Here is an 18,064-nt window from a genome sequence, read left to right on the forward strand (position 1 = left end):
AGTAAATTTGATTTCTCATCTCATTTACGTTCTATAAACTCTGCCATATGTTTGATATTATATTTAAGCTGCTCCAGTGGACGCCAAGAGAGTGTATGCCTTGGGAAAGGTAGAAGGACTGTGTTGGAAAAACTGTGCTGGTGAATGACAGGTGAAATTGACCATGATGTGAGAGAGAACGAGGGAAAAGGAACCTCAAAACCAAAAAAAAAAGAGCAGGGAGAGAAACTTCACAGCATCATCCTATGCGTTTTTTCATTGTTGTCTTTTTTATTTTGGCACAAAGGGAACTGTTGAGTGGAGAAAGTGAAAGGTTTCCTCTGTTATTGTTGTTTTTGCTCTTTCCAGTACCACCAAATTGAACAATGTTATTTTCCTTTCCTCTCTTCCCCATTTTGCCTGAGTGGTACTGAGGCTGTTCAGCTTCTTTCTGCTCCCTATTTATCCTTTTTCTCCACGTCTTTTTCTCATAATCCCTTTGTTTCTTTTTTTTTCTTCTTCAGTTTCTCTCGTGGTAAGGATTGACCAGGTCACACGTCAACAGCAGGGCAGCCAATTTTATCTTGTTTCCTTTTTTAAGCCCTTTTTAAAAATCTGTTTTACATGCCAGATTGATTGGCATTTTGACAAAATCATATAGCCCCTAGACGTACAATATTTTAACCTAATTTCAGTATAAGCCAATTGATCTAAAACTAGTTTCTTGATATGATAAAGTTATTTTGATGCAGTAATGACCTTTAAATAATCTTCAGTGATTCGTCTATTCTCTAATCTTCTTATCCTGTTAAAATTAATTTACAAAGATCAGTCTGCTTAAGCCTGCATCATTACATGAACTGAAAAGTCATGTTCAACAACATACCAGGGGAAGAGGAGGGAGGACTACTGGGGTTTTAGCCAACAGGACGGGGTCATCCAGAGGGCAAGGACGAGAGCAACCTGCTCCCTCAGTCAATCCGACTCAGAAAAAGTTCTGGGAACTGTAATTTGAAAGGTGAAACAGAGGCCTGAAAACACAAATGGCTTAAATCTCCAGAGTTACCAAGGGCACACCGAGGTAAAACAAATTTATGGGCCACAGACTTTGATGGAGGCTGCAGTAACATGACTTGGTCAACTGATTTGGAAACAGATCCAGCTGTCGTAGCGATGCTAAACCCAGTTTGGTGTTTGAGAAAAACTCCCAAATATACATGTGAGAGAGCTGACTGAGGACAGGCTTGTTGTAAAAGGGAGGATGAAGGTTTAGACAGAAGGTAACATCTTTCAAACTGGGTGTTTGTACTTTCACTCATCACTGAAGTAAACGATACCTGTAACACTATGTTGGTAATAAAACATCTGCAAAGTAAAGAAATGTTAACAACACCAGAGCCTGTGTCCTGCTTCCATGCCTCACTAGTTGGGTTTCCATTTGAATGCATCACATTTTACATAAATATGAAGACGTGATAAGAGGCAGTGGCATATTAATAATAGTTTGCAGTAATAGTGGCCCCACAGCGGGAATGGCAATCAGGTCTGTTAGTCTGTGACTGTAACTCCCACTCTGCTGTAAATTTCCACTTGTTTACATCGTATGTAAGTTCTCCTTGTAAATGGTCTGGATCAGGATCTGGATTCTGGGATTATTTTTTTTAAAAATCAGGCCCTTTTTGTCTTTTATGTCAAACACATGTAAATGGCCCAATTTGTCAGAAGTGAAGGTAAGTATTGCCATGAAAAAAAGTCCCTCATGTGTTGCACAACAGTATCCATCAGTATAAGGAATTCATATACATTGTACAGTGATTTTGTAGTTAATGCAATTTTTTTTTAATAAAAACACAAGTTGGTGCCCCCTACCTACACCTGCTTACAAAAAACATGATTCCAAATCCTGGGAGTATGTGTGTAGGGCCACGGAATGGATTTATATCTGTTTTTTATTCTACTATATTTATAAGATACACTTGAGCAGTGGTTCCCAACCTTTTTTGGCTCATGACCCCATTTTAACATCACAAATTTCTGGTGAACATTCAAAATGGAGAAATTTTTTGGCTAAAATTATTATTATTTTTTTTTATCATGTAATAGTTTGCTATACTATCTTGCAAATAAACATTAATTTTAGATGACATTTAGTCTATATAATGTATATTATTATGGATGGAGGCAGAAAAGCCAGGCGTAGATTACTGCTCAAAGTGAGAATTTTATTTTCCTTGGTCAGGATATGTACAGTCAGTCCAGCTTGGATTTTCAAGGCTGACAATTAATACTGAACAAACAAGAACTCAAACTATGAATTATGAAAGAGCTGCAGCATCTGAAACTGACCACAATGAACATTTGAAAGATAAACAGTACCACAGTGCTTCAGTTTCAGCTTCACAGTTTGTTATGTCTTTTTTATGTATTGTGATTGTCTCTCTCAACTCAACATATATTATTAATTTTTTTTTTTTTATCAATTACTAGAAATTTCAGATGACCCCATTTGAATTCCAGGTGACCCCATGTGGGGTTGCGACCCCAAGGCTGAAAAATGCTGCACTAGGGGAACTATGTTCATCCAGTATGGTGAATATGATCTAAGGTGGGCTTGGGTCTGCAAATTTTGCATGTTTTTGCTGCAGTAATGTAATATAACCATCTATAACAAACTTTGCAAGTTGGATATTATCATAAGCTTAAGGCGTTTATTGAGGAGCTGATAGCCATAACCAGAGGTCTCTGACCAACAATTTCATCCATTTTGCCCAAAACCTGAAACTGCTTTAGCTTTGCCACCTGAAAGGGAGACATCTGATGTCATTCATAATGTGTAGTCTTCAGCTCCTTTATTGGCCTCTAATTTACCACAGATTTCCAAAGGCTGTTTCTTTATTCATGGTCAAGTTTCATTGATTCCCATGTTCTTGTATAGTATTCATATTTTTTTACTTGGTTAGTTGGTTAGTCATTTTATATAGTCATTAACTATTCACCTTTTTGTATTTATTTGCATTTACATGATTAAGAATTTTTTTTTCACATTTTCAACATTTCTTCACAGGCTTAATGATGCCCACATTGAAAATGCATATAACAAATTTACACATATTGTCTCTCCACACTAAGTCTTCTCATTGCCTGTTGTATATTATTATCCACCTCCCCTGTTGTTTTTCATTTATCTAATAATATTCTGCTAACCGTCACTTCCATGTCTTTATAGTCCTCTCTGTTTCTGTGCTTCTGCTTCTGCCCCTGCTTGCTTTCCTGCTTCAGCCAAGAGGTGCTTTTAGATGAAGAGGTGTGTTGTAGGTGTCACTTCACATGAATCGTGCAGCGTGAGATAGGACGAATGACAGGATTTATGTGCTCCCTAATAAAGTTTACGAGTGGAGCCTTGTTTCAAGAGCTCTAACTGGTATTCATATCCGTCTAGGACCAGTTGGCTGACTCATGCACGCTCAATGGCGGAAAAAAAAAAAAAAGAGAGAAAAAATAGAGTTCTTTCTGATCAAGCCTGAAATAATTGGCTTACAAGACAAATTATCAGCTGGCTCCTGGCAATGAAATGAAGTATGTGAAAGTAGTTAATTTGCTTTACACCTCATTTTAACTGAAGGAAGTGGAGCTACTTTGTTTTGATCTGCAGCTTTTTTCAGATATTTTATTTAACAAAGCCAATGGTCCAAGCCTTTGTGAAGCTTGAAAAAACCTGTCACCTCTTCTGCATGTTACTACAATGTTCCACTTCTGAGCTGCCCCCTTTTGATGAGTGCCAGTTGAAAAAAAAAAAGAAAGAAAAAAATCTTAATTCTCACAAGTACCTCTACTCAGTGGCAGATCATAAAAAGCCCGTCTCTGAACTAAATTGCCACTTTTCATGACACCAGTAGTATTATGGAAGTGTTTCTACAGTAAACTGGGCAGCTCGAAGTGTGAATAAACATGAATGTGTGACACATATAATGTATGACGTGATATGTTCCCCCCAAGTTTGGCTGGATACATAAATACAAAAAATACAAGTAAAACATTAGAATTTGGCTTGCAGGGTAACGCAAATAAATAGTGAGGGAGTGAAAATGATGGTGTATGCATAGGGATTTGGAAAACGGGGTATGTCGAAAGGTGGGGGTGTAAGTAGAGCTGAGTGCTCCTCTGGGTTGTGTATAATAGAGGGGGGACAGGGCAGAGGGGGCAGATAGGACGCATGGGTCATATTAAGACCAGGTTCAGTAAGAGGACTTTGCTAATACTACCTTAATCCCTGACAAGCCTAGTTCACACAACACACACACACACACACATACATCCATATAGTTGTTCTCTCTGGGGTGCCTATTTATGACTGTTGGCTGGTTGTGTCTGAGAGGTGTTGTGTAGTATGTGTGGCTGATGTCACACACAGGCCACAGTGCTGAGTTCATCTCAGACCACCGAGTGTTTGACATGGAAAGTTGCATGTCAGGGTGTACTATGTTTCCATGATCAGTCACACTCTGCAGTATTGATCTGTCCATTGTTTAGCTACTTGTGTAGGACAGACACTCTATGCTCACCAGGGTCAATTAAAGCTTCAGTGCACAATATTTTTCTCTCTCATTGAATAAAAAATGCATAAAACCCCTTAAGTGAACAGTTGTATAGTTATATAGTTATATAGCTATAATTCTAATTATTTGAGAGGAAACAAGACTTCTCTGCTTCTTCCCAGGTGTGACTATAGAAAATCTACTCCATAACATGTGTAAAGAAGCAACCTACCAGCTCCCTGAACAGTGATATTTTGGCTTCACTTTTTAATTCTTTTTCTGTCCTCATATTTAATCTGTTCATTCAGACCCAGAAGAGTGAGTTGAAGTTATGGTGGACAATGTGTAATTCCAAATTCTGGTGTTTTCCTCTACTGATTTCCAACTCCAGCAGCTCTAACACTTAAGTATGGGATAGGTTTTTAGTGTAACTGGGCAAATAAATCCATAATTAACTTTAAGCATACTGCATTTCAAGGAGGAGGTTTAGGAGGAAATGAGGCCACAGGCTTTACAGGCTATCCCAAAACACAAGACTTTGACCGCTGATAGAGGTTTTCAGGCTGATAGAGGGGGTAAAGACATGACAATATAATACTAAACATTTCTCCATAGCAGCATGACATCATCTATCATTATACACTCACTGGCCAGTTTATTAGGTACAACTGGTACCAGGATGCTGCATCCAATAAAGAGGTCAATGAGTGTATTTATTCTTTTGATTTGGACTGTGAGGAGAGAGCTGCAGTAGAGGTGTGTATCCCCAAAATCTGGCCATTTTCCCACCTTATTTTTAGCTTCTGCACCTTTAAATGTTGACAAGACATTTTTGGTTTTTGGTTAATGTGCAAGGCTTATGTTTACTGATTTTAGACAGATAGCTATGATATGACGCTATCAACACTGTTTATTTATCCAATTTAGCCCCAATTGTCTGTCTCTGTTTATGTTTAAGGTTTTTGCTTCTGCCTCTTGAGAAAAGTAAAAAAAAAAAAAAAAAGTACTGCACATGCAAGTTTTCTTGAATCCTCACAGGTCTGAATATCTACTAATATAACACCTACTAATAATTGCTAAGAGGATGTTTCACAAACTATCAACCCGTCAAACTATCAGTATCAGCAGAACCTGGCTCTGATAGAGTCCAGACTTCTTAACTGGAATTATTTACTTTTAAGGACAATAAAACAATTGCTCAGCAACAGTTTATTACTGTTAGTTTGATTTTCAGCTCCAGATGCGTTGGTTTATTACTTTGAGCCTGATGTAGAATGATCCAGATTTATTCATTGAGACATTTTTCACTTTGTTCAGTTCAACAGCTATCTAGTTTCTAATAAAAGTCAAAGATGATTAAATTCCACTGATTTCCTCCTCCAAGATATCACAATCATGCCTTTAAAAATCCAGTATCAGTCAACTCTTGCTATCGACTACCAATACACAGCTCATAAAACCCGTCTTCAGTTCTTGTGTTCTCGAGGGCTCTGCTGTATCTCTTCCACAAACATAAACAACACAAAGGTACGCATATCATATGGCAGATACAATGACCCTTAGCTTGAGCAAGGCTAACCTGGTCAAACAAAGGTCATAAAACAACAATGTCCCAAAAGACAACAACATTCCACAGGGGCCGAGTGGGTCTCTGAGGAAATCAGTCAGTCACATTCCTGTCTGTGATCAATCAGCCTCCGGCCCAGACAACCTAAGATTAACCTCGGCCTGGCTGGAAACTACCTGGCCTTTCTAACCAAAAACAACCTCCAGCCCCACAGAATTTACAGCAGTATCCTTTGTTGTGATGAGCAAATATGTATTATAGAAATGTAATGTGTGCCTGGAGGAAAGTGCACTCAATCACCATTCACTTTACCGCACTTTCCACTGGTAGCATGACAAAATAATTACAGAGAAACGGTGTAACAAGTGTTTTTTTTTTTTTCCTTTTTTTTTTCTCAGCTCTATTGGTTCTTGTTTAAAGTAAAATAACAGTTTGAAGATGGTACACTCTATGTGACAGACTATTTTAGCAGAAAGGAACGCTCATTTTCCTCCACCAAAGGGAGAATGTGGGCGAAGGAACGAGGGAAGGATTTGGCACATTGAACAGTAAAGTATGGAAGAGCACTCCCGTCCTGCCACGCTTAACTCACTATTACCTCAGAAACTCTCAGCTCAATGACAATGTGGTGGAGTCATTACCTCAGGTCTCTCAGGTACTCATGCAGAGCGAAGAGGGATGTGGATTCACTAAGTGGAGGGGAAAAAAAACATCAAATTTATAGAGGAACACTGAGGCTGCAGGTTTCTTGGAAATTAATAGCGCGCTGTTAATTTTGTTTCATTGAGTGCACAAGGAGAAGTATCATGAAAGTGAACTTGACTGGAGATTTTCCAGTGTTTAAAAAAACACTCAAATTGTGGCAATTACTTTAAATGGAACATTTCTTGTAGTGCTAGGTTCCAGTCAGCTCTTTTCTACTGCTTCCTATCAAGGTCTGGTGGGGCTTTTTTTTTCTTTTTTCAGTTATAAAATCTGAATCAAGTAAAAGAAACTGTGATTTATCCAGTTGTCAAGTATACAGCGCCCCTGTTTTCTCAGTGTCCATATCCAGCCTTTCAGCCTCCCTCCATCTCACCATCAGCTAGCTAGCAGTGCTCTGGCCAGCATATAATTGTCTAAGTGCTTCTGGATGGCAGCAGGCTATTTGGTCATTAAGGGGCCTATTAAGTCATTAGAGCAACAGTGGGACTGCCGTCTGCCGACAGGACCAGATGATCGACCTGATACATGTTGCCTCGCAGTTTTCCACATATTTGTGCAGGTAATTATAGCTCAGATGTGAAACACCCTCAGATGTCACGCTTAAAGAGGGGATACACGTCGCCAGCACACTTTAAAGGTAATCTCCTCCTCCCACTCTCCTCCACCTCTTTTTCCACCCTATGTGTGTGTGTGTGTGTGTGTGTGTGTGTGTGTGTGTGTGTGTGTGTATGCATGGATGCATTACGAGAGCCGGATACAGCACCGTCATTCTAACAAGTTGCCAATTCCTCCAGTGGACACTCATAGTACTGCAGCAATTTGTGTCTGTTTATAAAGCATTTAAAATGTAGGTATGGTTTATTAATGAGATGGATGGCTTTTAACTCCACCTAACTGCATTAATTTGGTCTCAAAGTATGTAACATAAGCACTAAAAATAAGTTGTGATTTATCAAAAATAAATCTGTTCAAAGGGTTTTATCAGGTCAAGACAATGTTTTATGAGCCTCATATTATAAATTGGCCAAAAGTACTGTATGCAAAAGGAATGTTCATATTTTATGCACAAATATGCTCTTCTCATGATTTAGAGATGAGTTTTATTCTGAATTGGGTCACAGTCGTTTGTCAATTCTAAATAGTAGTTCTTAAGGTGGAACTGGCAATCAGAGAACTGACATCTTATAATGAGTTCAAAATGCATATATATATAAAAAAAAAAGGTACATTAATAATTGGAGCCGCCAACACTAGAAATGTTTTAGTCCTGTCTCTGTTATATTTTTTAATATGTCTAAGTGCTTAGTGTATTTTAAGAATTTTTACTTCATTTGTCTGATGTGTTATTAATTGTAAATACGCTATTGCAAAACTTGTACTTATAGTTATGTTTTAAAAATTGCATGTTTATAACCTTGTGCTACCTTTTAGGGTGACAATTCAACATCTGTCCAGGGACTGCGGATAAAAAATAGCTATTAGGCAAACTCTGGTGCCTTTACAGCAATGTGAACTAATATACAATGTTACTGTTAAATAAACCAATGAATAAAATAAATATCTTTGAAAAACAGCACTTGTGAATAATTTTGATTTGAGGTGCTGGGCGTCATCTTTAAATCCGGTATCCAGTGCTAATAATACACCCACAGTGTGTGCACAGTGGGTTAGCAAAGATGACCAGAGCCTTAGAAAGTAAGATGGGGTGAGTGTGAAACAGAGACCCAATATGAGTGAAAAAAAGAAGAGCAGAGTGCAGACACAAGCTTGCTTTTTCCATCAGTCAGCCTCTGTGGCCAACACATCCCTTCAAACCCAAACTTACACACCCTTCACGGAATGTAAATATTTGGATATGGGTAAGGTTGGATGTTACTTAATTCCCCTCTTTAAAGATGTCCTGTTTAGGTGAACACGTTCCAAGGAACACAATGCAGAGGATTCTGTATGATTTGATACATGACATGAGAATTTTGTTTTTATTTCTGCCCAAACTCTGTGCCCAGTCTTTGAAGAATTCACTGCTGTGGTCTCACGTTATTATATTCACTGCTTACCATAAATGCTCATCAGAAAATTTACCGCCACAAACATCTGGATCTGCACAGAGAAGGACATTCCTGCTCGATATCCACTGGGTTTTTACTTTACAACTTTACTCTTTTTATATCATTTTCAAAACACTGATTTGTGTCTGAGGGCCTGTATTCTTTATGATATCCAATGTGAAATGGAAAACCAAACACAAATACAAATCAAATTGAGTATCATATAAAGCAATACTGACTTATGGGAAACGCAGACTGTGTGGGACTAAACAGAGTTAAAGGGAATGTCCCTGGCTCAGACAGACAAAAGTCGACTCTATAACTACTGCCAGTAAACTCAGTGGTTGCTACCCTAGTGCCACATACTGTCGTATTTTCATGCATTTATTGGAAAACTATAAAGTCATCATAATGCATATCATTATATCATCAAAACTATACATTTTTGTGATATTTTAGCCACATCTCGAGGCCCGAAAGTACCCCACTGTGACCACAGTATGTCTGAGGCTGCAATGTCAGCACAACAGAAAGCCTTGGCCTGACGTCTTCTATTGCAGTGCGATGGCACAGGAGAGGCTCTGATTGGAATAGACACATCCGACTGTCACTGAGCTTATATCGCTTCTGCTCCCTCTCTCTCTGTGTACACAAGATGCAGTATAAAATAGCCGCAGCTGATGGAAACTACATCTGGTCAGAGGTTAGGACATAGGTAGTCTACATGGCCGACTGGGCGCTGCCTGCCTGCTCAGCAGTGCCCAGACTGACCCCAGACTGCCAGTCTCCTTAGCGCTCTGTTGATCCACAACTGCACTACCACCTCCCATTGTGACCCTTGACCCCTGCCCAGGAGACAGGCGCCACCAATATGATGTAATTTCTCTCTGACATGGCTGCAACGCGACCCAGGGAAAATAAATATGGGTGTTTATTTGCTGGGACTGAAAGAGGCCCTTGAGTTTCCCAAAAGCAGCTTTGCCATGAAGCTGTTTTTATTCCACATCTCAACTCCAATAATATACAGTATCTAGGTAGAAATAAAACACAACAGTTTGTCGTTGTACAAGACTGTGCTAGAGGAGGGCAACACAACCAAAATGTTCCTCTTAGATGTTATTTAATATCATGGTGGTGGTAGATATCATGATGCAGTAATTGGTCTGTAAATTTAATGAAGAAATCATTTAAAATAACGGTAACACTTTTTTGGAGCCACTAGGAAAAAGATTCCTAGTAGTGGATTTTTAAAGAATGATTAAACAATGATAGTTCTTAACATAAAAAAAACACTGTTGTAAACTTGCTGTTTTGGATTTCATGAGAAATTAGTTATCTCTAGAGTCAAATAATAAATGCATGAATGAATAAATCAATGGGTACATAAGTTTGCATCACTTAACATTAACCTCAAAGTTTGAATCAATAAATCTGTTTCCAAATCTCTGCAACAGTGATTATTTTTTAGCTATTATTTTAGGTATTTATGGTCATGAAGCCTGATATTAGCCACAGGCCACCATCTGAGCCAGGTTCTGCCAATACTGACAGTTTGTAAAACATTCTATTGCCACTGATTAATCAGCCAGACTGATTTATTAGCCTAGTTTTAGTTCCCTAGATGCAAATTATCTTCATCCATCCTGTGAAAGAATGCAAAGGATCATCCAAATGACAAATAACATTACTGTGAAGATTGCGATTTGGGACATAGCAATATAAATGATAAAGTAGAATAGGGAACAATGCATCTTTTTCTGTTGTCACAGATTGTGTGAGTTCTACAGTCCTCTACTGAATGAATTAACCTATCAATTATTATAGTGGAGTTTAATCACCAAAGTTATAATTTACATTTTAACTAATACTAGGACACTTGAAAGCTACATATTAAGCATTTTTCATCTTCCTTCAAGGAAAAGGAAGTTTAAAAGATGATACTGACCTCCAGAGCTATGGTTGTGCAGATTACGCTTATAGGGTCTAACTAAGCTTTCTGCAACAATTCCCAGTTGATACACAAAGTGATTTGCAAAGACTTCGGTACTGGCCAGCCCGCCTAGCTGTCAACCTACATCGGCCTACATGGAGCTGGAGAAGAACCATACGCCGTGACTCGCCTTTGTTTCCACAGACTCTAAAGTCCTGCCTGCAGAGAAGTCCACACCTCGCAGACATGTAGGGAGACCATAAAGAAGTCTGACACCACTCGGTTGGCCACATCAATATATAGATTAATGTAACGCACCAATAGCACCAAACCAAAACCTCAATACTCAGTCCTGGTGAGAATGATTTATTTGCTATACCTCATTTTGTCCAAAACACAACTTCCTCTGGGGTCATAAGTCCCCAGGCAATGGCTAACCTGTGGACCCATGTGGAGCTGGTCTGGTTTTAAGTGGACATACCAATACCTCGAGCCCAGGAGTTCTAACCCTGCTGCATTGGTACCACTGGGACCTGTTAAAAACGTCTGATGTGACATGATGGATCACCAGCTTTCACGTTTCCATGAGGCTCTTGTTGAACTTAGAACGGCAAAAGTTACAGGATATTGTAAGCAACTACTTTTATTGGGAACAAATAGCATGTGGGCTAGCAGGGTTTGGAACCTTTCCCAAACTTAGATCTCTTTAAGGATTACTCATGTTTCAGATTAGCGTTCCGCACATCAGTCTCCTTGCATTTTCCTTTCGTCCACACAACAAACCCCGCCGCCTGCCTTTACACGTTTTCTATTCCCTGTGGTGAGCCTCTATCTCTGTCTTCCTCTCAATAGTGTCTCACTTCTCTTTCTTCTTTCTCCCACCCACACAGTTTTTCTCTTTGACTCTTTGTCTGTCCCTCCTTCTGACCTCATCACCGTTACAGTCGAGCGTAGAGGGATCCAATCAACCATAGTGTTCAGATTAAATCACAAATTATTATAATTGAGAATAATGGTTTCCATGTCAATTTCAGTTCAGCTCTCAATTGTTTTCATACATATCTGTGAATGAAAGGACTCAAAGCTCCGGGGTACACCAGTGGATTGTGAGTGGATAAGATGAACTTCAACATGTACCAACAGACAGACAGACAGACAGACAGACAGACAGACAGACAGACACAATTTCTGAAGCAATAAATCAATGATGTGAATTTCATCATGTGTCTTGCAATTGCAGTGCATTCTGCCAGCAGTATTTTACACAAGATTATGTATTGTGAAGTTCACAGAAACCATATGGTGAACAGCGTTTTTATTTTATCCTCTAAACATCCACTAGGTCAAGAGTGGCACATTTTAGAGTCAGGGGTTAGGATTACATTTGGGGCATGTTTAACCCTTTCATGCATGAATTATGAGAACCTTAATCAAATTTTTTTTCCTGAGTGTTTTTATTACTCTTTAGGCATGAAAAAAACAATGTGATTGAAAAGTTTCTTCTGAAAAATATATTAAAAAAATAAAATAAAAATAATTTTGAAAATGTAAAAAAAAATAAAAAATAATAATAATAATAAAAATTCTTATGAACCTATTTTTCATGAAGCTACAAAAATGTCCACTCAGCTGGACACCACACGTTTAATTTTTGACACACAGAAACATGTATTTACTGATAAAATGTGTGAAAACTATGGGGAGGGCTTGCGATTCTGGAGGTTTATGCTCAGGAGAGATCTACATAATGTTACCAATTCATGTCAGAAAAGATATGTAGTGTCTTAAAACTTTAATAAAGATATGTGTAAAAAAAAAAAAAAAAAAAAAAAAACAAGGAAAAGAACAACAAAACCCATGAATATGCAAGAGAACAGCTGTAGAATAGCTGTCCACTGTAGTGACCACTATGCATGAAAGGGTTAAACTGATGAAGCTCACATTGTGTTTCAGCCACATGACAAAGGCAGAAATAGGAACATGTTCCCTTCCAGATAAAGTCTAATACATGCATATTGACCTTACACTTCTTCTGTTTTAAGCCTAACGCTAATATTTCATGAAAAGGGTGGATGTTACAAGTGTTACTCTTGTTGTGCAATTTAAAATAATCTTGCCTACTCCACAACAGACCTGTCGATCAGTGTCAGTGTGGAATTAGTGTTGAAAAAAAAAAAACAGCAGATATGAATCTCTTAGGAAAGCAATATGTTTATAGGGCATAACAGACTACACAAATTGCAAAGCCCACCTAACGCCACTGGCTTGTCCACTTCATTACTGAGAGGCACAGTATGCCTCACTGAGCTTATTTCTAGGGGCAGTAAAGCTCTCAGGCATTTGCAGGGCATGCGGTGCGATTTTGACAGTGTAGTTAGGAGGTGCTGATGAAAGAGGAGAGTCTGGGAGCCCACTGCCTCTCAAATTAGCCCTGCAGCCCTTCGACCTGTCACATGGAGGCTTAGGGCCTTACAGATTCTGTTGCACCACACTGCAAAAGTGCACGTATGGAGCTTTGCATGGATACTGATTGCTGTGTATGCCTTCGTGTGTGGCGTGGCGTGCATGCAGAACACATGTGTTTGATAGTAAATACTGCATGAATACACATACTGAGATGTTTTTCCTTCTTAATGGAGATCAAAGGTAATATTAGAACATAAATTATAACAGACCATCCTCTTTATGCTGTCAACACTCGTCACAGATTTTTCGGGGACCTCCCACAGTTTAAAAAATCATCTCCAGCCTTGAGCAGAGGTGATCTCCAAAAGACAAAATCTGGAAATAGACTCATGTTCCTTTTATGTCATTATCAAACAAGATATATAGTGAACTCATCATATAGTTTGATTATTTAATTCATCTTATGGTGTCTAATTACAAAGAGCCAGAGAGGAAGTCTGAATTAATGCAGGAGAGAGCTCTGCAGTCTTCTCACCTTTTTCTAATCCATTCTGCATGTACATTGCTCAGCCTGACATGGTCTCTGCAGTTTCAGCTGCTGAGTCTGTTTGTTTAGTGAGGTGGAGGGACATCTGTAACCATAAAGCTGTCTCAAGCAGACAAGTTTTAATCACTATATTGTCTTTTCATCGTGCTGCTTCTCCCACACTCTGACTGAAACACAAAAAAATCTGTGCACACATTCTGCAAGAAAAGTAAAGCCTGACCTGCTTTTCTGCAGAACTAAAAGCAACCAAGAGGGGACATGGGATAATCTAAAGATTTTCATGTGTCCCGTAGGTTTGTCGATGTAATTTCTCCAGGTCTTTCAACTGCTTGTGAAGAAAATGTTAATTTTCATTGCGTCCTCCTACCTGAGAGAAGTTGAGGCCATTAAGAGGATGACACTGCTCCTCCACTCGCTCCACTGCTCCCGTCGTCTTCCCCATCCTCTCGGCCTCTTGAGCCAAGAACAGGTCCAGCACTGGTGTCCCCCTTGACCTTACGTCCCACTCAGTCAGTGAGTTGACCATCAGCATCACCCACACCGGCCTCTTCCGCTCCCAGTTTCCAGCAATTGCGTTAAACAGATAGTCTGCGTACAGGCCGCGGCCTCGCTGGTCAGCTGTCATCCAGTAAGGCATCATGTGTTTGACATAGTCCAGGTGGCGTTTGAGGCGGCGGTACAGGTCTCGAGGTAGCAGGGTCTGAAGGTTCTCCCCGTGGGGCAGAAGCTGGCAGCTGGTCAGCTTGGAGATAGTCAGGGGGTCCGTCAGATCAAGCTCAAAGAAAACATTGGGGCTGTTGTGGAAAGCCTGCTTGGAGCTGTTGGGAATGAAGTCCCAGACTCGAGTGTAGGGTACGTGGATGGTACCGAACAAGTAAGAAGGAGGATGCGGAGGTGCTCGCTTTATTGTCCACAGGAAAGAATTCATGTCACTTTGCTGTGGAGACGGCGAAAGGAAAGAAAATAAGACACATGTAAAGATTTTAAGAGAAAAGGGAAACAAAAAATACCCAAACCATCAAGTTACTGTAGTTCAGCATGTCTTAAAACTACAGCTGACACATTTTTCCTCTATTGTGGTTTACTGGCTCATAGGCTAGGGTCAACAAGTTAAAGATTGAAATACAATTTTCAGATGACAGCCGGGGGAACATGAAATCTGTGGGCTCCTCTGAGCAGGGCTGTCAGGGTTAATGCCACAGTACAAGGACTTTATGGAGGGGCCTTCTCAGCTGTAAACAGACCCCCGTGTATTGTTGAGGGGCATACCTCGGTTGCCAAAGCCTGTTTCGGTCTGGGAAACATTTTTGAAGGCTGCAGTGCAAATATACTCTACTGGAGCTCATAAAAGCCAAAAGCTGAGAGAAACCTGCACTCTGCTCTGACCCTTTGGTGATACTTTAGTTTGTGATTTTTTTTTTTTTTTTTTTTTTACACCAGTCAGAGAGATTTGGTGTTGACAGCTGTATCTACCAGTGCTGTTTTCATGCTCAACAGTTTTTATTACAGGAAGTGTTTGTCTATTGTGGTTATCTTTATAGAAAACAATGTCACAATGGAAATGAAATAATAACAGCAATTCAATGAGCATTGGGAGAAACTGCTTTTAAAAAATATGTTTCTTGTTAAGAGCTCAGCAAATGTGCTGTGCATGTGCTTCGACTTTGATGTTGGCATTATCCAAATATGAAAAAGGAATTAGCTTTTATAAACAATATCAAACTTCTGGCTTCTGAGACATGGCGTAATCAGGCATTTGAGGGATGAAACCCATTACTGTAAAATAAAGTTATTCTTAGAAAATGTTTACCTCTAAAATTTAATCAAGATTTCCTTCAGCTGTGTTCCAATTATTTTGCACTGTGCCAACACTGCCTCTGTCATATTAAGGTTTTCAGATGTCTGCCAAAGAGCCTGTGATCCCCGTCTTGTGGGATGCTGTGTTATCATATAGGATAATTAACAGCCATGAACAGAAAGCGCAGTGATTTTTGGCACAGCCTGACGCAAGACAAAATAAATGTAAACGAAAATGTAATTTCAGAGCGTGGATTTCGGGATTTTGCAGATGCACTGAAATGTTTAGACAGAGTTTGTTTCGGGGTTTTCTAACTCAATTTTCACACTGGCCTTGTAGAGCTGACACTGCAGTCTAACGGGAAGGCTTTGGGTGTATTGGAGCGTTTGTGCACAAAGAGACACGGAAACTTAGAAACTTAAGATTTTTTTAAAAAAAAAAAATTGTTAACAAGTAAAATGCCCGTTTAGACATGCCTTTAAATGAAGACTTGTAGACATGGAAAGAAGTGCGGTCGTGCTTGTCTTGCGGAGATGTGAGATCTCCTCTGGTTAATCTGCGTGGACTTTTCTGGAGAGCCCTTGACGCGCGGGGCTCTTTGCTCTATTTTTTCTTTTCTTTTCTTTTTTTTTATGGGGGTAATTACTCTTAACAGAAAACAGAGACCACTGTACTGACGCATTACAAATCACATGAAGCGAAGGAGCACGAAGCCTTCAGTGATCTCTGACAACAAATCCATTATCCACATATAGGACTAAACGCACTAATGAAACAAATGCCTCTGATCTCTAAACGACTCCTTATGAAACCCTCCACGGACACGGACGCCAAGTGTGATGTTTAATGCGCCTGTTGCTGAGGTCATGTACTCTCCTTTTTCTGTAGATTTTTCTCCCAGAGGCTAAAAGTGTTGGATGTGATGTCTGTAGCCATGATGTGAATGAACCTTTCCTTCCTGCTGTCTGTGAATGATATCCACAGTGGGAGGGAGATGAGCCCTGGCTCGGGTTAGAGACTGGACGGCTGCACTTCTTCAATTGTTTTTCTTAAATATATGCTTTTATAATAATAAGATGAAACATGAGTACTTCTGAAGGGTCAGTGGAACCTTTACAGATGAAGTCACGTCCCCACTTGTGCATTTGTCACATAAACAGCCATAAAGTTGGCGAAATTGAAACCCCATAGCCCAGATCTGAGTCTGCATATCCTTCAGACCTAAACCCATATTTATTATTATTATTATTATTATTATTATTATTATTATTATTATTATTATTATTATTATAGCAGATTTATGCGGTCTTAATAATTTGGCCTTACTGGTAGTCAACAATCATGCCATTTTAATTGCATATATTTATATTTCCTGGCCATGAACCACCATTATAAATACATTTTTATATTATCATTCATCTAGATTTATAGGTTGCATGATAATATGTCCCGGTATGTTAGTGTAACTCTTAACCTTTGACCCCATAACCGACTCATTTATATTATAGTGTCATGATAAATAACCCCTCTCATGGTGTTCAAATAGATAAAGAAACAATTAAAGTAACTAATAACCTACTGTATTTCTTCTGTAAAATTTATGTGCGCTTATTAACCTAGTAAAAGGTTTGACACTATACTTTGACAACAAGTGTCACTGTCCGGAGTCATTTCATTTTGTTTGGAAAAAAACAAAAAAAAAACAAAACAGCATCAATCGCGGTTTTATGGTCGAATGTGAATATTTACAGTGCAGGGTATGAAGAGTGTCCTCGACCCCTGTGTGACTCACCGACTTGGGTGCGTCGCACTGCCTCGGTCTGTCCGGTCGGTGTGCGCCCCAGGGTGCCACAGTGTGCACCAGTGCGCTCAGGAACACCCAGCTGAATCCCGGCGGACAGACCATCGTATCGAGGTGACAGGAGACCTGTGACACTCACAACACTTGTCCTATGTCTTTCCCTGTGTCCTGTGTGTTTTCAGTGGCCCTCTCTGTCCCCGTCGCCGGTGAGGTGCAGCCGTTACCGGTGGCCTCTGGGCTCACATGTGCCGCTGGGCTGGAGGACCATTCCTCCCCTTCGCCGTTCCCCACAGCTCCCCGCAGCTGACTTCACAGTTGCTTCTATGTCAAACTTTTCCTGGTCTCGGTGCACTCGATGCTGTGGTCCCGGAGCAGGAGCCGGAGTTGTAAACTCTTTGGAGAGTTTCAGCGATGCGCTCCGCAAGATTGGAGCGTCCTGACTGGAAAAGAGGGAGGTGGGACAACTTCAGCACCCCCTCCCCAGCACACACAACAGCACGTATACACACTCCCCTGCTTCTTTTAAGAGGAGGGAGTGCAGGTTCAGAGAGGGATGACAGGTTTGCGTGAGCAAAGCCCCTCAAGACAAACCCAGGAGGAGCGTGGACTGGCTGCTTCCGCTGAGGGGACACATCACTTGTATTTTCCTGTAGTGTGAGAGTGGACGGTAACCCTTTATGTTAGTTTTACTAACCTATAGGATCACTGGAAAACAATACTGTAAGATCTGATGACCCTAAAGAGCATA

General features: G+C 39.9%; 1 protein-coding gene across 1 annotated transcript in view; it reads right to left on the bottom strand.

Moving 5' to 3' along the window:
• Positions 1-17,786, bottom strand: part of trabd2b (TraB domain containing 2B) — a 93,419-nt gene extending 75,633 nt beyond the window's left edge. The window contains exons 1-2 of the mRNA XM_030132838.1: positions 17,308-17,786; positions 14,085-14,654 (exon numbers count right to left, since the gene is read on the bottom strand). Coding sequence (XP_029988698.1) covers positions 14,085-14,654; positions 17,308-17,421 — 684 coding nt within the window. The 5' untranslated portion in view covers positions 17,422-17,786. The remainder of the gene's footprint in view (positions 1-14,084; positions 14,655-17,307) is intronic.
• Between the last annotated feature and the right edge of the window lie 278 nt (positions 17,787-18,064).

The sequence above is a fragment of the Sphaeramia orbicularis genome, chromosome 4 (assembly GCF_902148855.1).
Source record: "Sphaeramia orbicularis chromosome 4, fSphaOr1.1, whole genome shotgun sequence".
NCBI classification, from domain to species: domain Eukaryota; kingdom Metazoa; phylum Chordata; class Actinopteri; order Kurtiformes; family Apogonidae; genus Sphaeramia; species Sphaeramia orbicularis.